This window comes from Leptonychotes weddellii, chromosome 16 (genome assembly GCF_054177405.1).
Source record: "Leptonychotes weddellii isolate Sample4059 chromosome 16, ASM5417740v2, whole genome shotgun sequence".
Classification (NCBI taxonomy): Eukaryota; Metazoa; Chordata; class Mammalia; order Carnivora; family Phocidae; genus Leptonychotes; species Leptonychotes weddellii.
The window spans coordinates 11,440,646-11,467,049 of record NC_138384.1 but is presented as its reverse complement, the minus strand read 5'-3'; the positions used below and the strand labels follow the sequence as shown (position 1 = coordinate 11,467,049).

Sequence of the window (26,404 nt, the reverse complement as noted above, 5' to 3'; positions counted from 1 at the left end):
AGTTGGGCCCTTACCCTACAGCAAGTACAAAATTTAACTCAAAATGGATCCAAGACCTAAATGTAAGAGCTAAAACTATAAAAATCTTAGAAGAGAGGACAGGGGAAAAAATTTATAATTGAATTTGTCAATGATTTCTTGGCTATGACACCAAAAGCATAGACAAGAACAACAAAAATAAACTGGACTACATCAGAATTAAAAACTTCTGTGCACTGAAGTACACAATCATTGGGGTGAAAGGTACCCAGTTGGATGAGAGAAAGTATTTGCAAATCATTTATGTGATAAGAGCTTAATATTCAGAATACATAACAAACTCCTACAACTCAACAACAACAAAACAACCCAATTAATAATGGGCAAAGTACTTAAAAGGCAACTCTCCAAAGAAGGTATACAAATGGCCAATAAATACATCAACATGCTCAACAAAACTAATCATTAGGGAAATATAAATCAAAACCACAGTAAGATATCACTTCACATCCATTAAAATGGTTACTATTTTTAAAAATGAAAAAAAGAAAACAGAAAATAACAAGTGTTGGAGAGGGTGTGGAGAAATTGGAACTCTGTGCACCACTGGTGGTAATGTAAAATGGTGGCCACTACTGTGGAAAACAGTATGCCCATTCATCAAAAAATTAAAAATAAAATTACCATATGATCCAGCAATTCCAATTCTGAGTATATATCCCAAGGAACTGAAAGCAAGGTCACAGATATTTATACATACATGTTCCTAGCAACATAATTCACAATAGCCAAAAGGCAGAAGCAAGACAACATGACTGACAGATGAACGGATGAACAAAATATGGTCTACACATACAATGGAATATTATTCAGCCTTAAAAAAATAAATTCTGATACATGCCAAAACATGGATGAACCTTAAATACATTAACACTAAGTGAAACAGGCCAGACACAAAAGGACAAATATGGTATGATTCCACTTATCTGAGGTACTAGAGTAGTCAACTTCAGAAACAGAAAGAATGGTGATTGCCAGGGGCTGGAGGGAAGCAGAATGCACAGTTAGTGTTTAATGGGTAAGGATTTTCAATTAGGGATGATTAAAGTTCTGAAGATGGATGGTGGTGATTGATGGTTTAACAACAATGTGAATGTACCTAATTCATTCTGAACACTTAAAATAGTTAAAATGCTAAATTCTACTGGTATATATTTTATCACAATAAAAAAAAAGAATGGGAAAAAATGGATGGCATACTTTTAGGTTGTTCTTGAACTTGTACGCAGGGGAGAGCCTAGGTGGCTCAGTGCATTAAGCATCAGACTCTTGATTTCGGCTCAGGTCATGATCTCAGGGTCGTGGGGACCAGCCCTGCGGTAGGCTATGCACTAAGCGTGGAGCCTGCTTAATTCATTCTCTCTCTCTCTCCCTCTGCCCCTCCCCTGCTCACATACACACACTCTCTCTCTAAAAAAACAGTAGGATAGATGCCAAGTTTGAAAATAAACCATACAAAACAAGATACTCCTTGTTTGCATTAGTGGCAGCAAAATTTAAAATAATTTTCTAGTTACTCACAGCCAGTAAAAAATTACTTTCTTTTTCCATCAAGGATTTATTGAGCATCTAGGAGGCACTGGGCTGGGAACTGGGAATACAACATTGTGCTGCTGCAAGCAAGCATATATACTCAGAGCCCAAAAAGCCAGGTCCTTCTACACAGACACAAAAATGAGATGACACACTGATAAAATTCAGGTATTATACAATGTATTGAAAAACTTCTAGCTACAGCTTCTTGGGCTTTTGGCTAAGATCAAGTGAAAAACTTCTAGCTAGATCCAGAATGTTGACTCTTAGTAATCCTGACATTTTGCATTCCTACAGCTACAATTCTTCTTTACAGTAGCTACTTATGGTGCTTTTTCCAAATGTTCTGGATCTACTACAGAATGGCATTTAGGCCATTTCTGATCTACTTTCCTAGAGGTCATCCAGGCTTACTAAACATTATTTGTGGGGCACAAAGTCCCAAGTGTTTGGCCTCACCCCAAAACTACTCTGCAATATTAATCAACATGGTGACAATTTAGAAAGCAGCTACACAATTATTTTGGACAATAGAGCTAAACATCTCTATTTACTTTTGCTGAAATTTAACTTCAGAATAAAACAGTTCCGAGGAAGGAAAAAAAGAAGAAAAGCAGAATAATCTTTACTCTGTGGATCACAGCAACCTAAGATAGCAACTCCTTTGGGAACTGGTAAGATTTGTGAAATTCGTAAGAGGTATAGCCTTTAAGTTCTTCAAAAAAAATTATACATAATGTTTTCTGTCACCCAAATGATTTGAATCTCCTCCCTTCCTTTCTTCCTTTATGAGCATTTATATTCATCTTCTTCCTTCTCAACATTTCCAATCTTTCACCTTCTATTGGTTTCTTTTAAACTAAAATAGATTTCTTTAACCTTGAAAAATCTTTATTTAACTGGAATATCCTCCCTTCTGGCTATTCTCACTTCTTGTCACCACTATCAAACTCCTGAAATAGATTCAAATTTGGGTTCTATAGAAACTGTTCTATCTCAATTATACCAAACACCATGCCCCCTTTTCTCAGTCATTAACCTTAACTATTACGCTATTTACCCTAGTGATAACTACCACCTCCTTTCAAATTTCCCTTTCCTTGGCTCCCACAGCTAAAAATTCCCTCCTTGGCTTCCACAATTAAACTCTTCTAAATCTTCTTTTAACTCTCAACCACTCCTTCTGTTCCCTGTAATTCCCTCCACAAGCTTCTTTTCCAACCCTCAATTGTGAGCAATCCCCAGGCTCAGTCCTTGCAATCATACTCTTCTACTTACACATTCTTTAAGAGGCCTCAACCACTTTCATACCTCCAACTATAGCCTTTTAAGCTGAATGACTAAAATTTAGATTCAGTTCAAGGTTTAGTTCCAAATTTACATCCTTTTGCTGGAAATTGCTTGAAATACCTGGCTGTCATTTCAAATTCAACACAAGCTAAGAATTACATATTTTTGGAGGTAGCCTAACAGTTAAACTTTGACTTCTTGTCACCTGGTTAAACTCCACTATTCCTTTAGTTCAATCATTTTCTCAGGAAAACATTCCCTGACTCTCTGATTGGCAAAATGTCCACATCTCTCTTTTTCATAGCACTTACCATAGCTACAATTTTCCATTTATTCTGTGATTTGTAATTCTTTAATGGATACCTCCTCCACTAGATGGTAAACTCTGTAAGAGCAGGGATCATGTCTTTTCAGAGTGGGAGGTGAGGGGTATGATAACCACCATATTCCCAGCATCTATCATTAAGTTTTGGACATGGAGTAAATAATATTTACCCAAAATTTGTCATATGAATGAACAAAAGCACTCTAAATTTTTCCTAGGTAATAAGTCTCCCACCAATCCCATCTCCATCTCCTACTAGTCCACCATCATCCAGGTCTTTACTTCACAGTTTAATGACAAAAGCAGCTCAATGAGCTCCTTCACATTTTCCTTACTTCAATCCACATTGCACACAAGAATAATTTCCTTAACTATTTTACCATGCCATTCTCCTACCCAATAATCTTCACTACTTCCCACTTCTCTCAAAAACAAATCTAAACTTATGCAGACCTTTCACTAAAGAGCTCAATCTGCCATGAACACTAATGTCAGCTACTCGGGGCAGCTCTTCCCACTGGTCACGGCTTTGAAAACCACTGATTCTTCTCTTTGACTCTCCTTTATTCTTCCTTGCAAACCACCACCAGTAATATTACCTTGGAAATGTTACTATTAATTGCATCACAAATGCATCACAAATGCCTAACATTAATGAAGCAAGTCTTGTTGGCAATAGATTTACAAACCATTTCTTAGGATGTATTTCTTAGGGGTGCCTGGATGGCTCAGATGGTTAAAGCGTCTGCCTTTGGCTCAGGTCATGATCCCAGGGTCCTATGATCAAACCCCACATCGGGCTCCTGGCTCAGCACAGAGCCTGCTTCTCCCTCTCCCTCTGCCCCCTTCCTGCTCATGTTCTCTCTCTCTGTACCTCTGTGGCTCAAATGAATAAATAAAATCTTAAAAAAAAAAAAAGGATATATTTCTTAGAAGGTATGATTAGTACTATTATTTATAACATTCTTATTGATCATAGTTGCAGAAAGTTTCATTTTATAAATTTGTCCTTAAATTCTAATGATCACAGGTTCAAAAATTCTAAGTAAAATTATGGCAAATTAAATTCTGCTATCTAAAACAACAGATGAAGACTAGTTCAATATCAGAAAAATCTATTAATATACCATTAAGAAACTGCACATTTTCTTTTCAAAAAGTTGTTTCTAAACAAAATAAAATATACAAAACATATACTTAAAAATAAGAAAAAAATTTGACCATAATGTATCACTATGCTATGACAGTAAAATCTTTATGAAATATAATAGTATGTAACACATTCAAGTGGCTTAGTTATTTAAATCCAATAATTTAAACTGTGTTTTCTGGGCGCCTGGGTGGCTCAGTTGGTTAGGCGGCTGCCTTCAGCTCAGGTCATGATCCTGGAGTCCGGGGATCCTGGAGTCCAGGGATCGAGTCTCACATCGGGCTTCTCCCTCTGTCCCTCAGCCCACTCTCATGCTCTCTCTCTCTCTCAAATAAATAAAATCTTTAAAAATAAAAATAAATAAACTGTGTTCTCTAATGGCAAGTATGTTTTCCCCAGATGGATTTTTCAGATTATATAGTTAAGATCTATAGAGAAAGAAATATTACTAAATTTTTTAAAGATTCTTTATTGTTAAAATACTTATACTACTTCTAAGTGATTTAATTCTATGCCTGCAAAATTTTATTCATGTTTCAATACAAAGAACTTCCTGAAATAAAAAGCTGCATTATTAAAGTTAGAATACCTCTGGATTAGAAAAACAACAAGCACGTGGACATTAGGCAGGCAGGTACCACACCACTAGAAAACCACAAATATGACCCCAAAATTTTGCAGGGAAGAGAAGACTATCAAATAGGCTTGCTAAATTTAGTGCTTTTGGAGAACAAAATGGACCTCAATTCATGATTAAACACTACTAAAAAAACAAAACAAAAAACACCTTAACAGTCACACTCCTTGAACTTCATTAAATAAACCTGTCCTCACACCATATCTAAATTAAAAAAAGACAGTGGGAATTTTACCACAAATTTTTAAAAGGAATTCCAATTTGGCTTTTCAAAAAGAACTAAACAAGGAATCCAGCTATTCTGTGTTTTATCACCAGTGTTAAATTAAATCCAGAGACATTAGGTAATTTGCCCAAAACTGAAATGAAGGAGAGAGGGTATAAGAATGATACAGTAGCATAAACAAAGAATGTGTTTTAAAAATGGTACTTAATATAATTACCTTGGATAAAAGCTTCAAGCAAATACAGACAGAGGTCTAGGACCTAAAGCTAAACCAAATGGTGAAGGCACATCACAGTAAGAGATCTCTATTAGTAAGTTCTTATCATTAATATAAAAAGCAGCCTATAAAGTCTAATCCAAGGTGTTAAATCAAATCCAAGTTTACACACAAATATCAATTAATCATACATTAATGGGAATACTTCTTTTAAATAATCTAAAAATAATTTTTAAATACTTGCTCATAAACTATTCCAAACCTTGAATGAAAGAGCTGTAATTCTTCCATGTAATGCTAAATTGACATAAAATAATCTGCCAACTCCCACAGAATATCCTGATCAGTAGTAGAATTCTTTATATCCCATAGAAAGTTTTCCAGTTCACCAAATGCTTTCAGATCTATTACATCTCACTTAACCTTTACACCTTACAACTGCTCATTTTTTAAAATAATTTTTTAAAAAGATTTTATTTATTTATTTGACAAAGAGAGAGCGACAGCGAGAGGGAACACAAGCAGGGGGAGTGGGAGAGGGAGAAGCAGGCTTCCCGCTGAGCAGGGAGCCCGATGGAGGGCTCGATCCCAGGACCCCTGGATCATGACCTGAGCTGAAGGCAGATGCTTAACGACTGTGCCACTCAGGTGCCCCAGAACTGCTCATTTTTATAAAGAAACTGAAGCTCACCAAATTGACCTGCATAAAATAATTTAGCATCTATGGTTTTCTGACTCAAAGTTTTAAAAAATATTATATATGATGTTCATATTTAGTTAAAATACATTCCTTTACTTCATCAATAAATAAAGCATCACTACCAGAGGGCGCCTGGGTGGCTCAGATGGTTAAGCGTCTGCCTTCGCTCAGGTCATGATCCCAGGGTCCTGGGATCGAGTCCCACATCGGGCTCCCTGCTCCTTGGGAGCCTGCTTCTCCCTCTGCCTCTCTCTCTCTCTCTGTCTCTCATGAATAAATAAATAAAATCTTTAAAAAAAAAAAAAGCATCACTACCAGAATAGGCATTATCAGCACTTTCTAAACTAGGTTGCAAGACATCCCAAACTGGATATTAAGAGTCCATTTCAATGAGTAACTTTAAGTGTTTGCTCAGCAATTATTCCGTTTGCTGGTGGAAAAATTTAAAACACAAATACAAATAAACACTAAATCATGGGCATCACCACTGTGAATATGTGCAAAGAGACCAAATTTTGTTGCAAAAACTATACACACAACTATTTCTTGAATGATTTGTTTCTGTGCTGATAGCAAACATTCTCCATGGTTGAATCTGCTTTCATTTTCTCTGCTGAAAATTTGATGAATTCTAAAGTGTTGCAAGGAAAGAAATTAACTATTTTGGAGGAAATATTATATAAATGTTATGTAAATACATTATATAAATGAATTTGTTTGCCTCAACAAGTAGCATCATTTCACAAGTACTCTAGTTTGTAACCTAACCACATAATAAAAAATAAACCAGGACCCTACATTTTAAATGTCCTTCTGGCAAAAAGGAGTCATTACCAATACCAACAGCATTTTAACATATATCCAATCATACTAAACTGACTCTTAGAAACCTTCAGCTAAATAGGCGCCTGGGTGGCTCAGTCCTGAAGCATCTGCCTCCGGCTCAGGTCATGATCCCAGGGTCCTGGGATTGAGCCCCACAGCAGGCTCCCTGCTCAGCGGGAAGCCTGCTTCTCCCTCTCCCACTCCCCCTGCTTATGTTCCCTCTCTCGCTGTGTCTGTCAAATAAATAAATAAAATCTTAAAAAAAAAAAAAAGAAAGAAACCTCCAGCTAACAGCCAACTTCTGAATCCAAGAAACACAGGCAATGTACAGCAAGAATAAACCTACTCTAGACTTTAGTATGTCAATGGAATTAATTTATCATCACAAAAGACTGATCTCTCAATCATCCAATGAAGAAACAACATTTCAAAAGGTTAACAACATCCTATACAAACTATTATTATTATAACTACATTATTAAACAATTATTTTGGGTGATGGAGGATACTGGTTCAGAATAACAATTAGTCTCCATTTTTGCTACATTCTACTATGAATATTTTGCTATGTTCTTTTTTTTTTTAAGATCTTATTTATTTAGGGGTGCCTGGGTGGCTCAGTCGTTAAGCGTCTGCCTTTGGCTCAGGTCATGATCCCGGGGTCCTGGGATCGTGCCCCGCATAGGGCTCCCTGCTCAGCGGGAACCCTGCTTCTCCCTCTCCCACTCCCCCTGCTTGTGTTCCCTCTCTTGCTGTCTCTCTCTGTGTCAAATAAATAAATAAAATCTTAAAAAAAAAATTTTATTTATTTATTTGAGAGAGTGGGCAAGAGAGTACACAAGCAGGGGCAGAGGGAGAGGAAGAGGGAGAGGGAGAAGCAGAGCAGGGAGTCCGACGTGTGGCTCGATCCCTGCACCCTGGGATCATGACCTGAGCCGAAGGCAGACACTTAACCAACTAAGCCACACAGCCCCCCTACTTGCTATGTTCTAATAAACTTAAAGAATAAATCTATCACGGGCGCCTGGGTGGCTCAGATGGTTAAGCGTCTGCCTTCGGCTCAGGTCATGATCCCAGGGTCCTGGTATCGAGTCCCGCATCGGGCTCCCTGCTCCTTGGGAGCCTGCTTCTCCCTCTGCTTCTCTCTCTCTCTGTCTCTCATGAATAAATAAATAAAATCTTTAAAAAAAAAAAAAAAGAATAAATCTATCACTATCTCAATGCAATCTATAAATCACCATCATATGGCATTGTTAAACTCTCATGTATAACAGCAAAAGTTCCAACGTGTATCAATTTGGCTTGCCATGCCTTACTGCAGGGTCTGCCATTCAGGAGAAAGCTCAATTCCCAAATTTGATATACCTCAAAGCATCTGGAATTCTTTTTAGTTTACATAAACTGATACTTACAATAAGGGAAAGGACACATCCAGAAACAGGCAACTGTGAAAAAAAATTCTTCAGTAACTGAGAAGAAAAGGGAGTGTCTGGGTGACTGGGTCAGCGGAGCAACCAGCTCTTGGATTTGGCTCAGGTCTTGATCTCACGGGTCATGGGACTGAGCCCTGCATCCGGCTTTGCACTCAAAAGGGAGTCTGCGTGAAGATTCTCTCCCTCTGCTCTTCCCCCTCCCCTCCCCTTTCTCTCTCAAATAAATAAATCTTAAAAAAAATACACCTGAAGAAAAAAGGAAAGTCTAAGAATATTGGCTCACCAGAGCAGAATGAAGCAGACCCACTTCAGAAAAGATACTGGTTTTCCTAACCACTTTAAGGCACTTTAAAATGAGGGGGGTGGGGGATGCAGTTTTTTTCTACTCAGATACAAGATTTTTAAAGTTCTGGCAGCAGGAGGATATTTTGTTTTAGTAAGCACAATAAAAATTATGAATTAAAATTGACATGGAATACAATTTTTCATACAACTTACATGTTTAAAACTAACATCTTTATTGATAAAGCAAAGATAGTAAAATGTTAACTACAGAATTTCAGTGATTGAGTATGTAAGTGTTCAATGTATTTTTTTTCAATGTATGATTTTTTAAGACTTTTCTGTATGCTTGAAACTTTAATAATAAAATGGGGGCCAAAACTAAATATATCTCTTAGAAACAATGGTGCTTAAATAAGATAATGTACACAAGCACATAGTAGTTGCCCAGTAAATGTTAATCTCCTTGTTCCTTTTGAACAACATCAAAAGAATAGGTTATCTCAAAAGTCAACAACTTCAGGTTCTAGCAATATTTATGTTCTTCAGCAAAGAACAGAACTTGAGGGGCGCCTGGGTGGCTCAGTTGGTTAAGCAACTGCCTTCGGCTCAGGTCATGATCCTGGAGTCCCGGGATCAAGTCCCGCATCGGGCTCCCTGCTCAGCAGGGAGCCTGCTTCTCCCTCTGACCCTCCCCCCTCTCATGTGCTCTCTCTCTCATTCTCTCTGTCTCAAATAAATAAATCTTTAAAAAAAAAAAAAAAAGAACAGAACTTGAAAAGCCTTCATCAATAAACAGTATAAACAAAGTCCTTTTAAAGGCACAGGCAAACGCAGAAGAAAAGGGGACTCCCCTAGCTGCCAGGAAAAGGAGGGAGGAAGGATGGATTAAAAACCATGGCACTGGGGCGCCTGGGTGGCTCAGTCGGTTAAGTGGCCAACTCCTGGTTTCGGCTCAGGTCATGATCTCGGGGTCATGGGATCAAGCCCCACACTGGGCTCCCCGCTCAGTGGGGAATCTGCTTGAGCATTCTTTCTCTTTCCCTCTCCATCTGCCCACCCCCCACGCACTCACGTGCTCTCTCTCTAAATAAGTAAGTAAAATCTTAAAAAAAAACACATGGCACCAAGAAAGAGAGGAAGAAGGGAGATTGTTTCATTAACCTAGGGCTTGGGGCTTAATGATGAGGGACAGGACACAAGATACTGACCCTCAGCAAGTATTATAAAATTAGAACTGAGATCAATATGTACCGCTGAGACTGCTTCCATACTTTAAACCTAAGAGACTGTACACAGAAAATTGATCACAAGAAACTATCTCCCTTTCTACACAGAGTAGAAAAAAAAGAAAAACCTGATTATTTATCAACAACATTCGCCTTCCTAGAGAAAATGGGAAGGAACATTAACTTCTTAATGTGACAAATCAAAAGCTGGCACATGAACCTGACCTGACTTGCCCAGAAAACTGCAATGGAGCTTGCTAGCTGTCTGCTAGAATTGCGTGCTTCCCTTTTCACAATGCCAAACTGTCACTGCAAGTGCTTACCCAGTCCCCCGTGTAGCTAGGTGCTGCACGTGAAGAGTTCTCACCAGTGGAATGTGAGCGAGACAATCACTTCAGGGCAAGGGCTTTCAACAGAAGGTGGTTGAAAGGGTGAATTATGTGATATGTGAATTATATGGAAGGAAGAAAGAGAGAGAGGGAAATAAGGAAAATAAATAAATGAATGAATGAATGAATAAATAAATAAATAAATAAATAAATGTAGCAGGCAGGCAGGGGTTCTGACTTTCCAGCGTGAAAGCAGAAGACTCTGAAGCCATAAGAAGCAAAAGCACAAGATGGGAGGAACCAGGGTCTCTGGATCACCAGATGGCTAATAGTCTCCCACAACTTCTCTTGTGTTAAGCCACTGATATTTTGGGGTTTACTATGGGGAGTTAGTTTTGCCCCAAATAATACATTAACTGAAATGAAATCTTTTATCTTCTAAGTTAGTAAAAAGGCTTGGCTCAACCCAGTTACAGAGAAGCTGACCCCTTGACACATAATGAAATTATACCTGTGGCACTCTTGTGCTAAAGTAGTTTTGTCAACATAGGGCAATAAAGATCTTTTGTTATCTTAACTTTTTAAAAATATCAAATAGACATATTACAGGCTCAAAAAAAATTTTTTTTTTTTAAAGATTTTATTTATTTATTTGAGACAGAGAGAATGAGAGACATCGAGCAGGGAGCCCGATGCGGGACTCGATCCCGGGACTCCAGGATCATGACCTGAGCCGAAGGCAGTCGCTTAACCAACTGAGCCACCCAGGTGCCCTCAAAAATTTTTTTAATAAAAAATATAAAGAATATAGTGGAAAGTTTCCCACCCCTTTTTATCCTCCATTATTAACCTAGTTTCTTCTGTCTCCTTCCAGAGCATTCTAATGCAAATACAAGCAAATAATTTAATAATTTAACAATAGATCTTGGAGATCTTTCCATACCTGACGTAAACACGTTCTTTTTCACAGTAATACAATAGCTTATTGTATGAATACATACAATACATTTAATCACTCCCTTATTGAAGGGTGTTGGGTTATTTCCAATTATTTGCTATTACCAAAAAAAAAGCCTCAATAAAATATTTCCTACACATTGATCATAGTGTTACATATAAAGTTTCAGAAGTAGGGCTGTTGGGTCAAAAGATACATACATATATTTACAATTTTAATAAATAATTCATGATCTCCTTTTCTAACAAATTCTCTCCATTCAATCTCATTTGGCATGTCAGAAGTTAAAATTCAAGCGATGATGATTTCTACTACTACTTATGAAGGATTAATTATTACAGGAATTGCCCCCATAGTAATTAACAACTGGACAAAATATATGAAATAATTTTCAGTAACTGGACAACAGACAGCATAGGCTTATGATCCCTAAGAGAAGGGAAACAAGGTGAACCTATGATTACCCCAACTTACTGCCTGGAGGAGGTTTCTAGGCTGCAGCACAGGATAGGGGAGCCCAAACAGAATCTAGTATTCTCACTGAGTAGAGGAGAGAAATCGAACTTAAATGGAATCAAGGTGGCTAGAACTTACAAGATAGTGTACTGGAAAAAAGAGCTACACAAAGAACCCAGGATATCTGCAGAGGGATCCCCTTGAGTGTTGTTTTATCCTATCCATGTGTGGTGGCAAATAAAACACAAAAGCAAATACACCAAATAATTCCTGATGCTCACACAAGGCAGGGAGTAGTTCATTCCCACCAGCCTGAGAGACCTCATGTTTAATTGCTTGCTACTGTCATACAACTCAGGACATTGGGTAGAATCCTAGAAGAGTCACATCTTAGTAGCGGAATTAAATTAGGCACAGACTACAGGCCTCTCTGGACTTACCGTAACAAAACTTAAAAGCAAGCCTCAAAAGGCTCAAACTAATCTGCATATAACCTCTGTGCCAGACAAAATCCAACATTCTTTAAAGGAATTCAACAAAATTCAGCACTCAAAAGTGTAAAATGCACAGTGGCCAATATCGAATAAAAAATTGCCACACATGTAGGTGCACCTGGGTGGCTCAGTTGGTTGAGCACCAGACTCTTGGTTTTGGCTGGGGTTATGATCTTGGGGGTCGTGAACCTGAGGCCCACTCAGTGGGGACTCTGCGTCTCTTCCTCTCTCTGCTCATTTTAGCACATGCTTTCTTTCTCTAAGATAAATAAATCTTTAAAAAAATTACCACACATGCAAAGAAACAGGAATGTGACCACAAGAAGAAAAATTAGTCAGTAGAAAAAGACCAAGAAATGACAACTGATGGAATTAGCAGATGAGGACCTTAAAACAGCCATTATAAATACACTCAAGACTGTAAAGGAAGGGGGCAAGAAAAGACTATAAAGAAAGTGGCACCTGGGGGGCACCTGGGTGGCTCAGTCGTTAAGCATCTGTCTTCGGCTCACGTCATGCTCCCAGGGTCCTGGGATCAAGCCCCGCATCGGGATCCCTGCTCCGCGGGAAGCCTGCTTCTCCCTCTCCTACTCCCCCTGCTTGTGTCCCCTTTCTTGCTGTGTCTCTCTCTCTGTCAAATAAATAAATAAATAAATCTTTAAAAAAAAAGAAAGAAAGAAAGTCACACCTGGCTGGCTCAGTTGGTGGACCATATGACTCTTGATCTCAGGGTTGTGAGTTCAAGCCCCACGTTGAGTGTAGAAATTACTTAAAAATAAAGTCTTTAAAAAAAAAACTGTACAGGAAAACATGAACATAATAGAGAAATGGAATATATAAATGTATATATATATACACACACACACAAAAGACCCAAAACAAACTTCTACAGATGAAAAATAAAATATCGAAAATAAAAAACACACGAGATGGCTTTAAGAGCAGACTGAAAGCCAAAGAAGAAAGGATCAATGAACCTAAAGACACAGCAATAGTAATTATCCAAAATGAAACAGAGTTGGGGCGCGTGGGTGGCTCAGTTGTTAAGCGTCTGCCTTTGGCTCAGGTCATGATCCCAGGGTCCTGGGATCGAGCCCCACATCAGGCTCCCTGCTCCGCGGGAAGCCTGCTTCTCCCTCTCCCACTCCCCCTGCTTGTGTTCCCTCTCTCGCTGTCTCTGTCAAATAAATAAAGAAAATCTTTAAAAAAAAAAAAAATGAAACAGAGTGGGGAAAGAAAACAACTGTCAGTGGGGAGGAGAGGGTGAAGAATATCTCCTCAAGACTTGAGACAATAACAAGCAATTAAACCTATGTAAAATTAGAGCCCAGGAGAGTAGGGACAGAAAAACTATTTGAAGAAACAGGCACACAGTGTATGTTCAAATATTTGTTGACAGATTTAAATAAAAATGGGAAAGGCTATAAAAGACAAAATAAAAATATGTATGTAAATATAAAATTTATCAGAAAGCAATGTGATAACACAGAAAGACAGAGGCTTTACATTTAAAAAGATCTGGGTTGGAGTCTAAGCTCTTTTTCTTAATACTTACGTGACGAACAAATCACAATCCATCTGATTCCTTTTTTTTTTTTATTTGTAAAATAGGCTTTTATTCTACCTACTGTATACTTTATCAAGAGCTACAAATGACATAAAAAAGGGTTCTGTAAATCACATATTGGATAGCAACTTACTTGACTCAGATTAATTAAATATTTAGGGAGAAGACTGTTAGGCTAATACTCATTTTTTAAAAAGCCAAGTGTATTTGGGTAAGGTCCTTTCTGATATTTGCACCTGGTTCCACATTTCCACTACTGCAAGAGTTAAGAAAAGTTTTTTGGAACACATTATTTTATATGAAACAAAACTCTTAAGTCACCTTTTTTATGCCAAATAATCTTATTAATTAACCCATAGAGTAAGTGCTCAGTAAATATTTTACAAACGATAAGCAAAAGTGTAAGATAATCTAGACTGATTCTGATTCTCTTCTTTTGGTCCTGGGGGCAGATAAACCAAGTAAAAAGGTCAGGGGGAAAAAAATTTCAGGAAGACTCCCAAGGTGAAACTCTCCACGAAAATGACAAATTCATCCTATCTCCTCACTCTTAACTGTAGATTTCAAGATGATACAAAAAAGTAAACAATGGAATTGCTGTAAACGCAGATATTATTTACTCAAAATCTGAACTATTAGATTGAACCATATGAAATTGCTCCTTTTATAAATCAAATATGACCAAATATTGGTAACTCTTCAGTTCAATCTAATAAAAACAATGTAGCCAGAAAACCATGCCTAAAGAAGAGCTGGAGTGGGAGAGGGCCACTGGGTTATGCAAAGGGAAAGATACTGAACAATATGCTGGTGCAGAAAATTCCCAAATCACTGAATATAAAATCTTTATCAACAAATATTATTTACATAAATACTCTGTAAACTGACAGGCTGTAAGGCGGTGTAGGAAGCCTACACCACTACACCACGTATGGAGAGGGCTGGGGACAGAGGATGGCAGGATGTTGTATGAGCTAGCAGGAGGCAGAGCTGGAGGAGGAGGCAGAGATCACGGCACTAAAGAATGTAAATTTGTCTCCATAAGAGGAAGGAAACCCCACCAATCTCTTCTGATTTCTGTTTTCACTATTCTAATTTCTCCTATTTTAGACACACTTTCAAGGTAGAAGTCAATATACAATAGTATAATTTCTCCAAACTTCTTATAATAATAAAACAACAAAAACAACCAGACACACCAAAAACTTTTATCTGTACACATGGCAAACAGTGAGGTCCTAATAAATCAAATCAGTTTTAATAACATGACTGTGGAATTTTAACTGTTTCAAAAGTATTCAAAACTAACTCTGCTACCTAATTACCTCAGAAAGAAGTCTTGCATACTGAAAATATTTTGCACTATCCTTAACATATGATTAATTTATGTATTTATACTTTAATATAGATTGTTTCACAGGCCAGAGAATGTTCCAACCTTAGCAATATCAAAGTCCTGACATATTACTTTCCCTCTGAAAAATTGCCAATCTTCAGGAAAATTTCAGTGATTTTTATATTTATCTGGTTTTATAAAGGGCAAAAAGAATCAATGCCTTCTTTTTCTCAGCTAATAAAAAGCTATGTTCTTAGTCATTCCGTTCTGCAGAGGGAGGATCTGCGTTAAGTAATGTTGTCTTCAGAATACAAGAACTAATTCTTTTCCTCTTCTATTTAAGAACGGGACTTTCCTTTGTCTGACAGGCAGTATACTCCAAATTTAGGCATCATTTAGGCCAAGAGAACTAAAGAACATTGGGCAGAACTGAATTCCTTTTCCCAGAGAATTCACTCCTTTGCACTCCATAATCTCAAAGTGCACACATTTTAAATACTCAGTAAAGACTATAAATGTTCTCGGTGCGCCTGGCTGGGTCAATCAGAAGAGAATCCGACTACTGATCTCAGGGGTCGTGAGTTCAAGCCCCACATTGGGTGTAAAGATTACTTAAAATAAAATAAAATAAAATTCTGAAAGAAAACAACAAAAAAAAGACTATAAATGTTATTGACCTTACTCTAAGTAAGTTCAACTAAAGTTTTCATTAAGGACCCTAGGAAGTATTGCATAAAAGGTGTGGCACATTACATTCACTTCACATTTCTCTTAACACACACTGAACATAAAACCTTATCCTTTTTTTTTTAAGATTTTATTTATTTATTTGACAGAGAGAGAGAGATAGCAAGAGAGGTAACACAAGCAGGGGGAGTGGGAGAGGGAGAGGGAGAAGCAGGCTTCCCGCTGAGCAGAGAGCCCGATGCAATGTGGAGCTGGATCCCAGGATCCTGGGATCATGACCTGAGCCGAAGGCAGACGCTTAACGACTGAGCCACCCAGGCGCCCCCACAAAACCTAATCTTGAATGATTTCATCTGCAACAACGAAGAAAAAGGGAAGGGAAAGACCATTTATGGGCAAATGCAATTTGATGCACAGGCTACATATTTAAAAAATTTTTATTCTCACCATAACCCTGTGGGAGTGGGTTTCATATCTCAGTTTTATAGATAAGAAAATTGAAGGTTGAAGAGATTAATTTGCCCAAGGTCAGAGTAAGTGATAAATGAGCTGGGATTTGAATCCAGGGCTGTGATTCTGATTTTTATTTCTTATGTTAAATAGGTGTGCTCAGTAGATGGTACTAATTAACAGAAGGCAGATTTGTTCATGATTAAAACCCTCCGTTACATCCCCTTCTCCCTCCTTGAAGTTTCTGTCCACTTCAACTGTTTATCACATTACGTAGCTGATGGACAGTGCAGGAACTCTGGGAATTCTGTTGACTATGCAGGCTCTTTCTAGTTTAAATTTAAGTTACAAAAGAAACCTTCCTAGATACTTTCTGTATCTTTCTTTAAACATTATTTTTTTTCTTTCCTTCTTTGTTGTTCCTTTGCATTTGAATTGATTTATAGCTTGTATGCACATTCTCCTGGATAATTTTTCTCCCACATCATTTCAATTCACTGTTTATCTTACTTACTCTAAATATATATCACATTTGTTATTTTTAAGGAACACAAAAACAATTTAAGAGTTTGTTCTATTTTACAAATGTACAGATCCAGGAATTCAAGTGAGCACCCATTTCACTATGACTCCTCCCCCTACAAAGAATTATACATGATATTCACATCTTCATTAGAAGGTACTATAAATACTATGCATTCAATCTAATATAATTTTCTAATTTCAGTAAAATTATTAAAGCTGAATGAAAATAGATGCCTGGTTCTCTTAATTCATTGTTTTTAGATTCCAGTCCACACTTCTTGTTCCTCCACACTCTATTTTAATGCAGATACAAGAGTTAGCACTGGCACAGTTCTGAAGGGCCATCATCTGAGATTCCTTCATAAGTTTCCAATTTCTATAACTCAACCAAATAAAGATGAACCACTTACTGACTTCCAGTTTTCTGAGTATTGTTCTTCTCAACTTGAAGGAGCACCCCTTACAACTCATAAATTAGGCATGAAAATGATGCCAGATTAGGAGGCATTTTAAAGTAGCTACATTAAGAATTTCATGATATGGGGGAGCCTGGCTGGCTCAGTCAGTAGAGCATGCTCAGTGTGGTAGGTTCAAGCCCCACGTTGGGTGCAGAGATTACTGAAAAATAAAATCTTAAAAAAAAAAGAATTTCATGATATGAACAATCAACTTAAGAAGAATGAAAAGTACTGACAAGCTTTTTTCTGATCCTCCCAACCACTTCCTCTAGCATATACCCTAGCATTTAATTTACCCTTCTTTTATGGTACTTATTATTTCATAACTTACATTAATTTTTATTTTTTTATTATTTTTTTAGGATTTTATTTATTTATTTGACAAAGAGAGAGAGCGCACACACAAGCAAGGGGAGCAGGAGAGGGAGAAGCAGGTTCCCCACAGAGCAGGGAGCCCAATGCAGGGCTCGATCCCAGGACTCCAGGACCACAACCTAAGCCGAAGGCAGCCGCTTAACCGACTGAACCATTATTTAGTAAAGATATCTTTTTCTTCTTCCAGATCAGTGCTGTCCATTAGAAATCAAATGTAAACCACATCTATTATTTATGATTTCTAGTGTCATATTAAAAAATAGAGTAAAACTGACTTTAATAATGTATTTAATCCAAAATATTGCCGTTTAAATGTATAATCAATATAAAAAATTAGTGAGCTATCTTACATTTGTTTTTTTGTACTAAGCCTTTAAAATCAAGTGTCTTTTACACTTAGAGTACATCCCAATTCAGACTATTCATGCTTCAAATGCTCAACAGCTACACAGAGCTGGTGACTACCACACTGGACTACCACAGGGATGGAAGAGGAATGAGCTATTTTGTAGTTGGACAGACTTGCTTTCAAATCAATTCCACCACTTACTGGCCCTGAGGCAGTCTCCTCATTAAATAATAATAATACATCTCTGATAGGATTAAATGAGATATAATGCCTGGAAAACATCTGGTCCCTTAGCACAGGGGACACAGAAAGCCTTCAATAAATGCAAACTATTATCAGGTATTTATATTCTCTAACACTCAGCACAGTGTCTTACACATAGTAGGTATTCAATAAATGTTTGCTGAAGGATGAAAAATTAATTTGCATGACATCCTATAAGCCAATTTAAATGCTTATTTTTCAAATATATAAACAGGTGAAGTTTTTTGTTTTGTTTTTTGCTGACTAAACTGGTTTTGAACACATTAGGAGAAGTGTACAGAAGAGAAATGTACCATTTCATCTTTTGGACTGTTCAAGTATTTTTATTTTCTTCCAAAGAACAATGAATTATTAAGCAACTATACACTATTAAGCAAGCACTCTATTAAGAGACTTCTTAGAAAAGTACTTCTCATCAATGACAGTGGAATTTTACAGGTAACTCTCAATTATCTGCAAGAATATTTTTATCTCAGGTTGGAATAAAAACACATCCCATTTCTGGGCTTTACTTGGAGAACGAGCCAGTGGTACATCTAAGACCCTTTATAATCTGGACTGAAAAAAATTCTCAAACTCTATTTTCATCAGTACAACCCCCTAAATCTCTTAAAGTATCTCCCCCTTTCACCTGTGCTTTTAATTTTTCATTCTCTTGCACATAATTGTTATCTTTTTTTTTTTTTTAAGATTTTATTTATTTGCCAGAAAGAGAGTGAGAGTATAAGCAGGGGGAGCTGCAGGCAGAGGGAGAAACAGACTCCCAGCTGAGCAAGGAGCCCAATGCAGGACTCGATCCCAGGACCCTGGGATCACGACCCGAGCCAAAGGCAGACGCTTAATTGACTGAGCCACCCAGGTGTCTTGCACATAATTGTATTCTTACAGATCACAGAATCACAAAGTATCAGAGCTAGAAGGATCTTAAGAGATAATCCAGTCTTGGTATTTTCCAAAGCAGGTACCATAGAAGGTAAGAAAGATAATTTCAGAGGTGTCAGTACTGTATACTTAATGGCCATGTATTTTGTTTAATGTATATTAGAAAAATATAAGTAGCACATCAAACTTAAGAATTCATGTGTATCTTCACTTATGACATGGTTCAACAGTCACAACTTAAGGGAGGAAAAACTTTTTTTTTAAAAGATTTTTATTTATTTATTTATTTGACAGAGAAAGAGAGAGACAGTGAGAGAGGGAACACAAGCAGGGGGAGTGGGAGAGGGAGAAGCAGGCTTCCCACGGAGCAGGGAGCCTGATGCGGGGCTCAATCCCAGGGCCCTGGGATCATGACTTGAGCCAGAGGCAGACGCTTAACGACTGAGCCACCCAGGTGCCCCTTAGGGAGAAAAAACTTTTAAGCTAAGAGCAGAAGAGCTGGATTCCACTCAAGCCTAAATCCTGATTTTTTAGGATTTTTAGGCTCTTTTCATTGCCCTAAACAATTTACTGTCTGTACAGCACCAACAGATTAACATTCTCTTACATAATTGTTTCTTGATCACAATCTCATTTATCAAACCAACTGTAAGCAGTGGTGGTATCTTAAAGCACTAGTGTTCTTTCATAATAAAAGATCAATAACGCCTTGATTTTGTGGTTAGATTGCTTCCAACCACTGAGAGGTAGCACTGGAGGAAATTCCACATTGGCTCAAACAGAACAATCATAACATATCCTAAAGCCAAACACTGTTTGGATTAATTGCCATTTGCATTATTCACATCACTATTTCCTCCCATGAATGAATAAGGAATCAGGAGATGGTATACCTATAAATCCTAAAAACTACACAACATATACACAGAATATAGGAAACTTGTACAGGTTAAATAACAAGGATCTTACTGGGTGCCTGGGTGGTGCAGTTGGTTAAGCACCCATCCAGCTCTTGGTTTCGGCTCAGGTCATAATCTCAGGGTTGTGAGATCGAGCCCCAAGTCGGGCTCTGCGCTCAGAGCAGTCTGCTTAAGACTCTCTCCCTTTGCTCCTCCCTCCCACTCGTGCACACGCTCACTCGCTCTCTCTCTCTAATAAATAAAACTTTAAAAAAAAGGAACAGGGGTCTTAGAAATTGTACTATTACCCAAACCTCTCATTTAATACACGAGGAAACCAGAACTCAAAGTGGTAAAAAGACTTGCCCACAGTCGTATGGTTAGCTAGTGGCAGTGCCAGCTCTAGTCCTAATTCACTCTGTGCTGGTCCATGGATTCAATACAAACAGTAGGGAAATATGTCTAAATTCTTCCATTATACTAGTACAAATCCTGCTTCAGGTAAGATGGAATTTGAAAATCTTTTCATTAAACAGAAATTCTGCTCATGATGGGCTCAAATTAGAAATTAAATTAGCTTTGTCTAATAATGCTGGTCTGTCTCCCTGAGAAATCTACAATATTCAAGTGCATAGGACTTGTTGCTACCCAAACTGTTCTCAGTAGTAAAGAAAAGAGGATTCTAATTCCAGGCAACTCCTCTCATTTTGTGTCCATTTCTGAAACCCTGGCATTCTCAAAAGTCACATACCAATTTCCCTAGCTGCAACCATCCATGGTAGATTGCAAAGTGTATGACTTTGAAGTCAAAGAGAACTTGCTGAATACCAGGTCTATCACTTAGGACGTAACATCAGACAAATTACTTCATCTCTCTGAGCCTGTTTCTCAACTAAGATAATAAGACATTCACCTCTCAGGACTATCAAGAATATTAAATGAGATAATACAGACAGTGCAAAACATGATCTTAGGATACCGTTAAATGAAAGGTTAAGAATAGAGTAGAAGCACCTGGCTGGCTCAGCTGACAAAGTGCGAGACTCTTGATCTCAGGGTTTTAAGTTCGAGCCCCACATTGGGTATAGAGATTACTGAAAAATAAAAATCTTCAAAAATAAAAAATTCTTTTTAAAGAACAGAGTAATAAAAATGTTCATCTGTGAGTTTGAAAGTGGGTTTACAGTTTGTAATGTTTAAATGTTAATTCCTGTTCAATACATAAAAGAGTACATCTTAAATAAATATTTACATTCAGTTTTATTTTTTTAAGTCCTTATCAAAGATACACATTCAAGTAGTTAGAAAGTGAAATGGAAAAAAAAGAAAGGAAGTGAAATGACATGTGTCTGGGACTTGCTTTAAAATATGCCAGTCTCCTGGGCGGCTCAGGCGTTAAGCGTCTGCCTTCGGCTCAGGTCGTGATCCCAGGTTCCCGGGATCGAGCCCTGCATCAGGCTCCCTGCTCAGCGGCAAGCCTGCTTCTCCCTCTCCCACTCCCCCTGCTTGTGTTCCCTCTCTCGCTGTGTCTCATTCTGTCAAATAAATAAAACCTTTAAAAAAAAAATATGCCAGTCTCCCAACTCCTGTGCCAAACGAACAAAAAATGTAGAGACAGCTGAAGCTGGGTGATGCATACATGGAATATCACCATACTATCCTACTTCTGTGCGTACTTGAAATTTTCCATATTAGAAAGGTTTTTTTTTTAAATCTAACAAAAACAGGGGCGCCTGGGTGGCTCAGTCAGCTAAGCGTCTGCCTTCAGCTCAGGTCATGATCCCAGGGTCCTGGGATCGAGCCCCACATCGGGCTCCCTACTCAGCGGAGAGCCTGCTTCTCCCTATCCCTCTGCCTGCTGCTCTGCCTACTTGTGTTCTCTATCTCTCTGTCAAATAAATAAATAAAAAATCTTAAAAAAAAAAACTAACAAAAACAGATATTAAAAAAACAAAACCCTAAGAAAAACTACGCACATCACTAATAAACTCCCAAGAAACCAATGTCTCCATCTGAAACTTTTTTTTTTTTTTAAAGATTTTATTTATTTATTTGAGAGAGAGAATGAGAGACAGAGAGCATGAGAGGGAGGAGGGTCAGAGGGAGAAGCAGACTCCCTGCCGGAGCAGAGAGCCCGATGCGGGACTCGACCCCGGGACTCCAGGATCATGACCTGAGCCGAAGGCAGTCGCCCAACCAACTGAGCCACCCAGGCGCCCCTCCATCTGAAACTTCTAAAGACAAGATAACACCGGTCATTTCAGCCAAAAATACATAAAGTATTTTATTTATTTATTTATTTATTTATTTTAAAGATTTTATTTATTTATTTGACAGAGACAGAGATAGCGAGAGCAGGAACACAAGCAGCGGGAGTGGGAGAGGGAGAAGCAGGCTTCCCGTTGAGGAGGGAGCCCGATGTGGGACTCAATCCCAGGACCCTGGGATCATGACCTGAGCCGAAGGCAGACGCTTAACGACTGAGCCACCCAGGCGCCCCAAAAATACATAAAGTATTTTAAAATTACTCTCAACATAAAGCATGTCTTATCTCTTCATTTAATACTAACTACATAGCAGTACCTTCTCTTTCTTTGGTATTATTATTCTTCCACCTGGTAGAACAGCCCAGGGTATATTTTTCCTTTTTCCCCTTTATACATTGTTACATTTTTTATGACTAGCACTACTACTAGTTCTATATATATATATACATATATGTAACCTAACATATATATGTATACATGTATATACACTAACACATGCCAACACCACACACACACACACACACACACCCAGGACTACTATCCCATTATTAGTACTATTACATCTACTATTTAATAGTGGACCCACTGGGTATACTTGACCTTTTAAAAAGCATGACTCATCTGAAAGGGTTAAAAAAAAAAAAAAATCCCTCACATAACACATAACATTCACAATAGCAGCCAAAGTGACTGAGGAAAAGCTGTGAACTATAGTCCATATGCAGGTTTACTGTAGTTTACACACAGATTTTCAATTTGTTGATATACCATACATTAGACAAACTGAAAGTATCAGTTGAAATTATTTAAAGGTAGCCATAAATACCTTCAAATAAAGTTTGTAAGTGAATTACTACATAACTTTGAACACTACAGTAGAGAGAATCTTAAAATATTTGAGCTCAAGACTGAACCTAACACTATATACCCCCATGTTGTTTCAAAATACAAATGTTTACTACCATTTAAATATTCACATGCTTTGCCTTTCCATAATTCTAATAGCAAGTACACAGAGAACAGTCTCCTCCAAATTTGTATCCAAAGGGATAAAGAAGGAAACAAAACAAACAAACAAAAAACAAAGAAAACCCAAAGGGATAAAGAAGCACATTATACCAACTTCCCTATCAAATAGTACTACTTAGCAAAAAGCAAATACAAAATATGTTCCATAATTTCACTTCAAATGTGCCGAGGCAGTTTCTTTCTTTAATTCAGGTATGTGCTTTCAAACACATAAATCAGATCTAACTAATTCTCAGACTAAGTGGATTTAAATGTTCTTTTGCTGTCTTTAAAGAAAAAAAAAAAGGTAGTTTAAAATAGCTCCACCTCCAGAAGCTTGGCAGGCTCAGTCCCTAGAGCATGCAACTCTTGATCTCAGGGTTGTGAGTTCGAACCCCACATTGGGTAAGGAGCCTACTTAAAAATAAAATAAAAAAAGAAAATAGTTCCACTTCCTAAAGAACATACATGGTCATTCATGGTACTCTTTTTTCAACTTTTATGTATATAAAATCAGAGGAAAATTAACTAAATTATAAATTCGGAAAGCTCTGCTCCCCAAAATACCCCCAACTCCAATTTACATGACACTTCTTCTTCCTCTGGAGCATAAAACTGACTTCATTGGTTTATTCATCCTCAATCTGTTGGCAATATTTACTGAGTCGCATCACTGAATTAAGTAATCTGGAAAGTTACAAAGGAAGTAAAGGACCTAGTAACCACCCTCAAAGAGTTTATATATCATCTCCATAAGGGAGGAAAAACGTAGTTACTGAAAGAGTATCCTTGCTGAGGATCTTACAGTCAAATGTGGAGCAGGGACTCCATTTTCAATACAGATTCTCTGCACTAAGTAATGCAAGACAGTACCTACAAAATTAAACAGACTCCAACAGTGGTCAAATCTGTTATTTATGGATTATATAAGCTGCTACACACTTCTACTGCATGACAAAGGAAGCCTGCTCTTGTAAGTGGAGGTTTCCAAATGTCCCTAATGTACACAAAGAGACGTACTCCAAGCATGGGCCATTTTTTGCCACTTTGCCTAATAACATCCTATTTCTGCCATAAGCCACAAACAAAGTGTTTGGTCACCAATATTAGGGTCCTACTCTGAGGGAACAACATCGATTTTATATCCTCAAAGACCAAATAGAAAATTCCAAAAAACCTGACAGTTTAAGAATGTCAGCTGTATCTACTAGAGAAGTAGCTGAAGAATAAAGAATGACAATGAATTATCCTTCTAGTCTTCAAGTTGTAGATTTGTGAGAAGTCATTTGCCGCCCCACATTTCTGTTGGCTCAGGAAATTTCCTTTCTCTCTGTCTTCGGATTATGTATGTCTTTTCCTCTTATGAATTACTCTGTATAGAATACTAGAGCAGGTATCACAGTGGGACGGGACGGGGCGGGGGGGAGGGGGGGGCGGGGAGTACTGTCAAGCCTAGCAATTTTCTACAAACCAGCGATCCCATGATCATGAACACCTTACAGAATTCTAATGATACAACTTCCCACACAAAACTGTATCAAGCAGCAGTTTCATTCTATTTGTCAACCTCTAGGTCTAATTCTATACACCTAAATCTTAAAAAACAAGCAAACAGACAAACAAAAACCCCAGAACCCTACCAGAGTTGCTCCCAAACTTTGAGAATTTTCAAATATGTCTGCAGCATTAAATCAAGAGAAGACATGTCAGTTAACTGACTCACATTAAAGAGTATTAAATCTAGATTTCATTAAAAGGTACTCTAAAATCATATTCAGACGTCAGAAAGGCAAGATCCCACAACCCAATCACAAATACTGTATAGGTATTACAGCTTCGACTGCTGTCCCCCCACCAAAACTTTTCAAGCTTTGGGACTCTAATTTACTTGGAGTAATAGCTTGAGATTCACTACAAATTGACCAAAAGAAATTAAGAAAAAAAAAAAAGATACATTAGCTTCAACACCCTATTTGATAACACGAATTTGCTAAATTACAAAAGAATGGGGTAAAGACAGTAAATTCGGTATTGACTACAATACACATCAGAACAGAACCTGAGTTACCTAAACAAACGTTATCTACTGCCAATAAATAGATCATTTCTTAACAGCTTAGGTACGCCCGCCAACCATTTTTCATGTTTAAAAGGGCTGCTACGAACTGTCCAAGACTAAACAAATAGCCAAATTCTAAGCAGGTCTTCCGCGAGGAGCCACTGTGCTTAGAGCATCACACAAAAGACCGGAGCAAACATAAACACGCTCTGGGCCTTCGCAGACAGCCGCCAGGAGCCAGGTCTGAGTCCCAGACCCCCGTACCAGGGAGGGAATGAAAGGTGGGGGGGGGGGGTCCTCTTCTCGGAATGCGCTGGGGAGCTAGTTAGAGACGGGGAGGGAAGGAGCGCAGCACAGAGGAAGAGAGAGAAGCAGCGGACCGGCGTCAGCGGCGTCCAAGGCCGGCAACACCCTCGGGCCCGCACCAGGCCTGGCCCTCCCGGCCCCGTCCCGCCTCCTCACCTCCCTCACGTCCTGCAGGCACTCGAGAACCGCCAGGTTGTTGCTCCAGGTGTGCTTGGGACACACACGGGTCACGTCCTCCCTGCAGGACTCTTCCTCCGCCAGCTTCCAGCCCCCGCCAGCCCCGCCGGGCCCCGCTCCGCCCCGCCGGGCCGGAGGCCCACCCGCCGGGAAAGGCGGCTGCGGCGGCTGAGGCGGTTGCTGCGGCTGCTGCGGCTGGTGCTGGAGCTGAGATGACTGAGGCAGCTGGAGCAGCGGCTGACCTGCCGGCCCGCCGCCTCCAGTCTGCCCTACAAAGGCCGGAAAGTTGGCCCCGGGGCCCTGGCCCTGGCCGTGGCCGTGGCCGCCCGGGCCCAGGAGTTTCTGGGCCCCGGCCGCCGCGAGCAGCAGCAGCTGCAGCGCCGCCGACAAGCGGAACATCCTCCGTACACGTCCACACGCCGCCATCTTGGGTCCGCGGCGAGCTCGACGCACCCGTCGGCGCCGCGTATTTAAATGAGGGGGCGGGCCCGCGGGCGGGGCCCAGTGGGGCCAGTCCGAGCCCCTCCCCGGCCGCCGCAGATCGGCGAGCCGGGAGCGGAACCTTGGAGGAGGCTGCGCTTGAAACGGCCCACGCCCTGGGCCCTGGAGGCTTTTTGCCTGGGGAATTGCTGGAGCGCCTTGAAAAGCCTGGGCTGGGCGGCTTTGCCTCAT

At 39.0% G+C, this 26,404-nt stretch overlaps 1 protein-coding gene across 1 annotated transcript in view; it reads right to left on the bottom strand.

Moving 5' to 3' along the window:
• The window catches only part of GLG1 (golgi glycoprotein 1), a 162,052-nt gene extending 135,867 nt beyond the window's left edge, over positions 1-26,185 (bottom strand). The window contains exon 1 of the mRNA XM_081807360.1: positions 25,712-26,185. Within this exon, the coding sequence (XP_081663486.1) occupies positions 25,712-26,158 (447 nt within the window). The 5' untranslated portion in view covers positions 26,159-26,185. The remainder of the gene's footprint in view (positions 1-25,711) is intronic.
• Between the last annotated feature and the right edge of the window lie 219 nt (positions 26,186-26,404).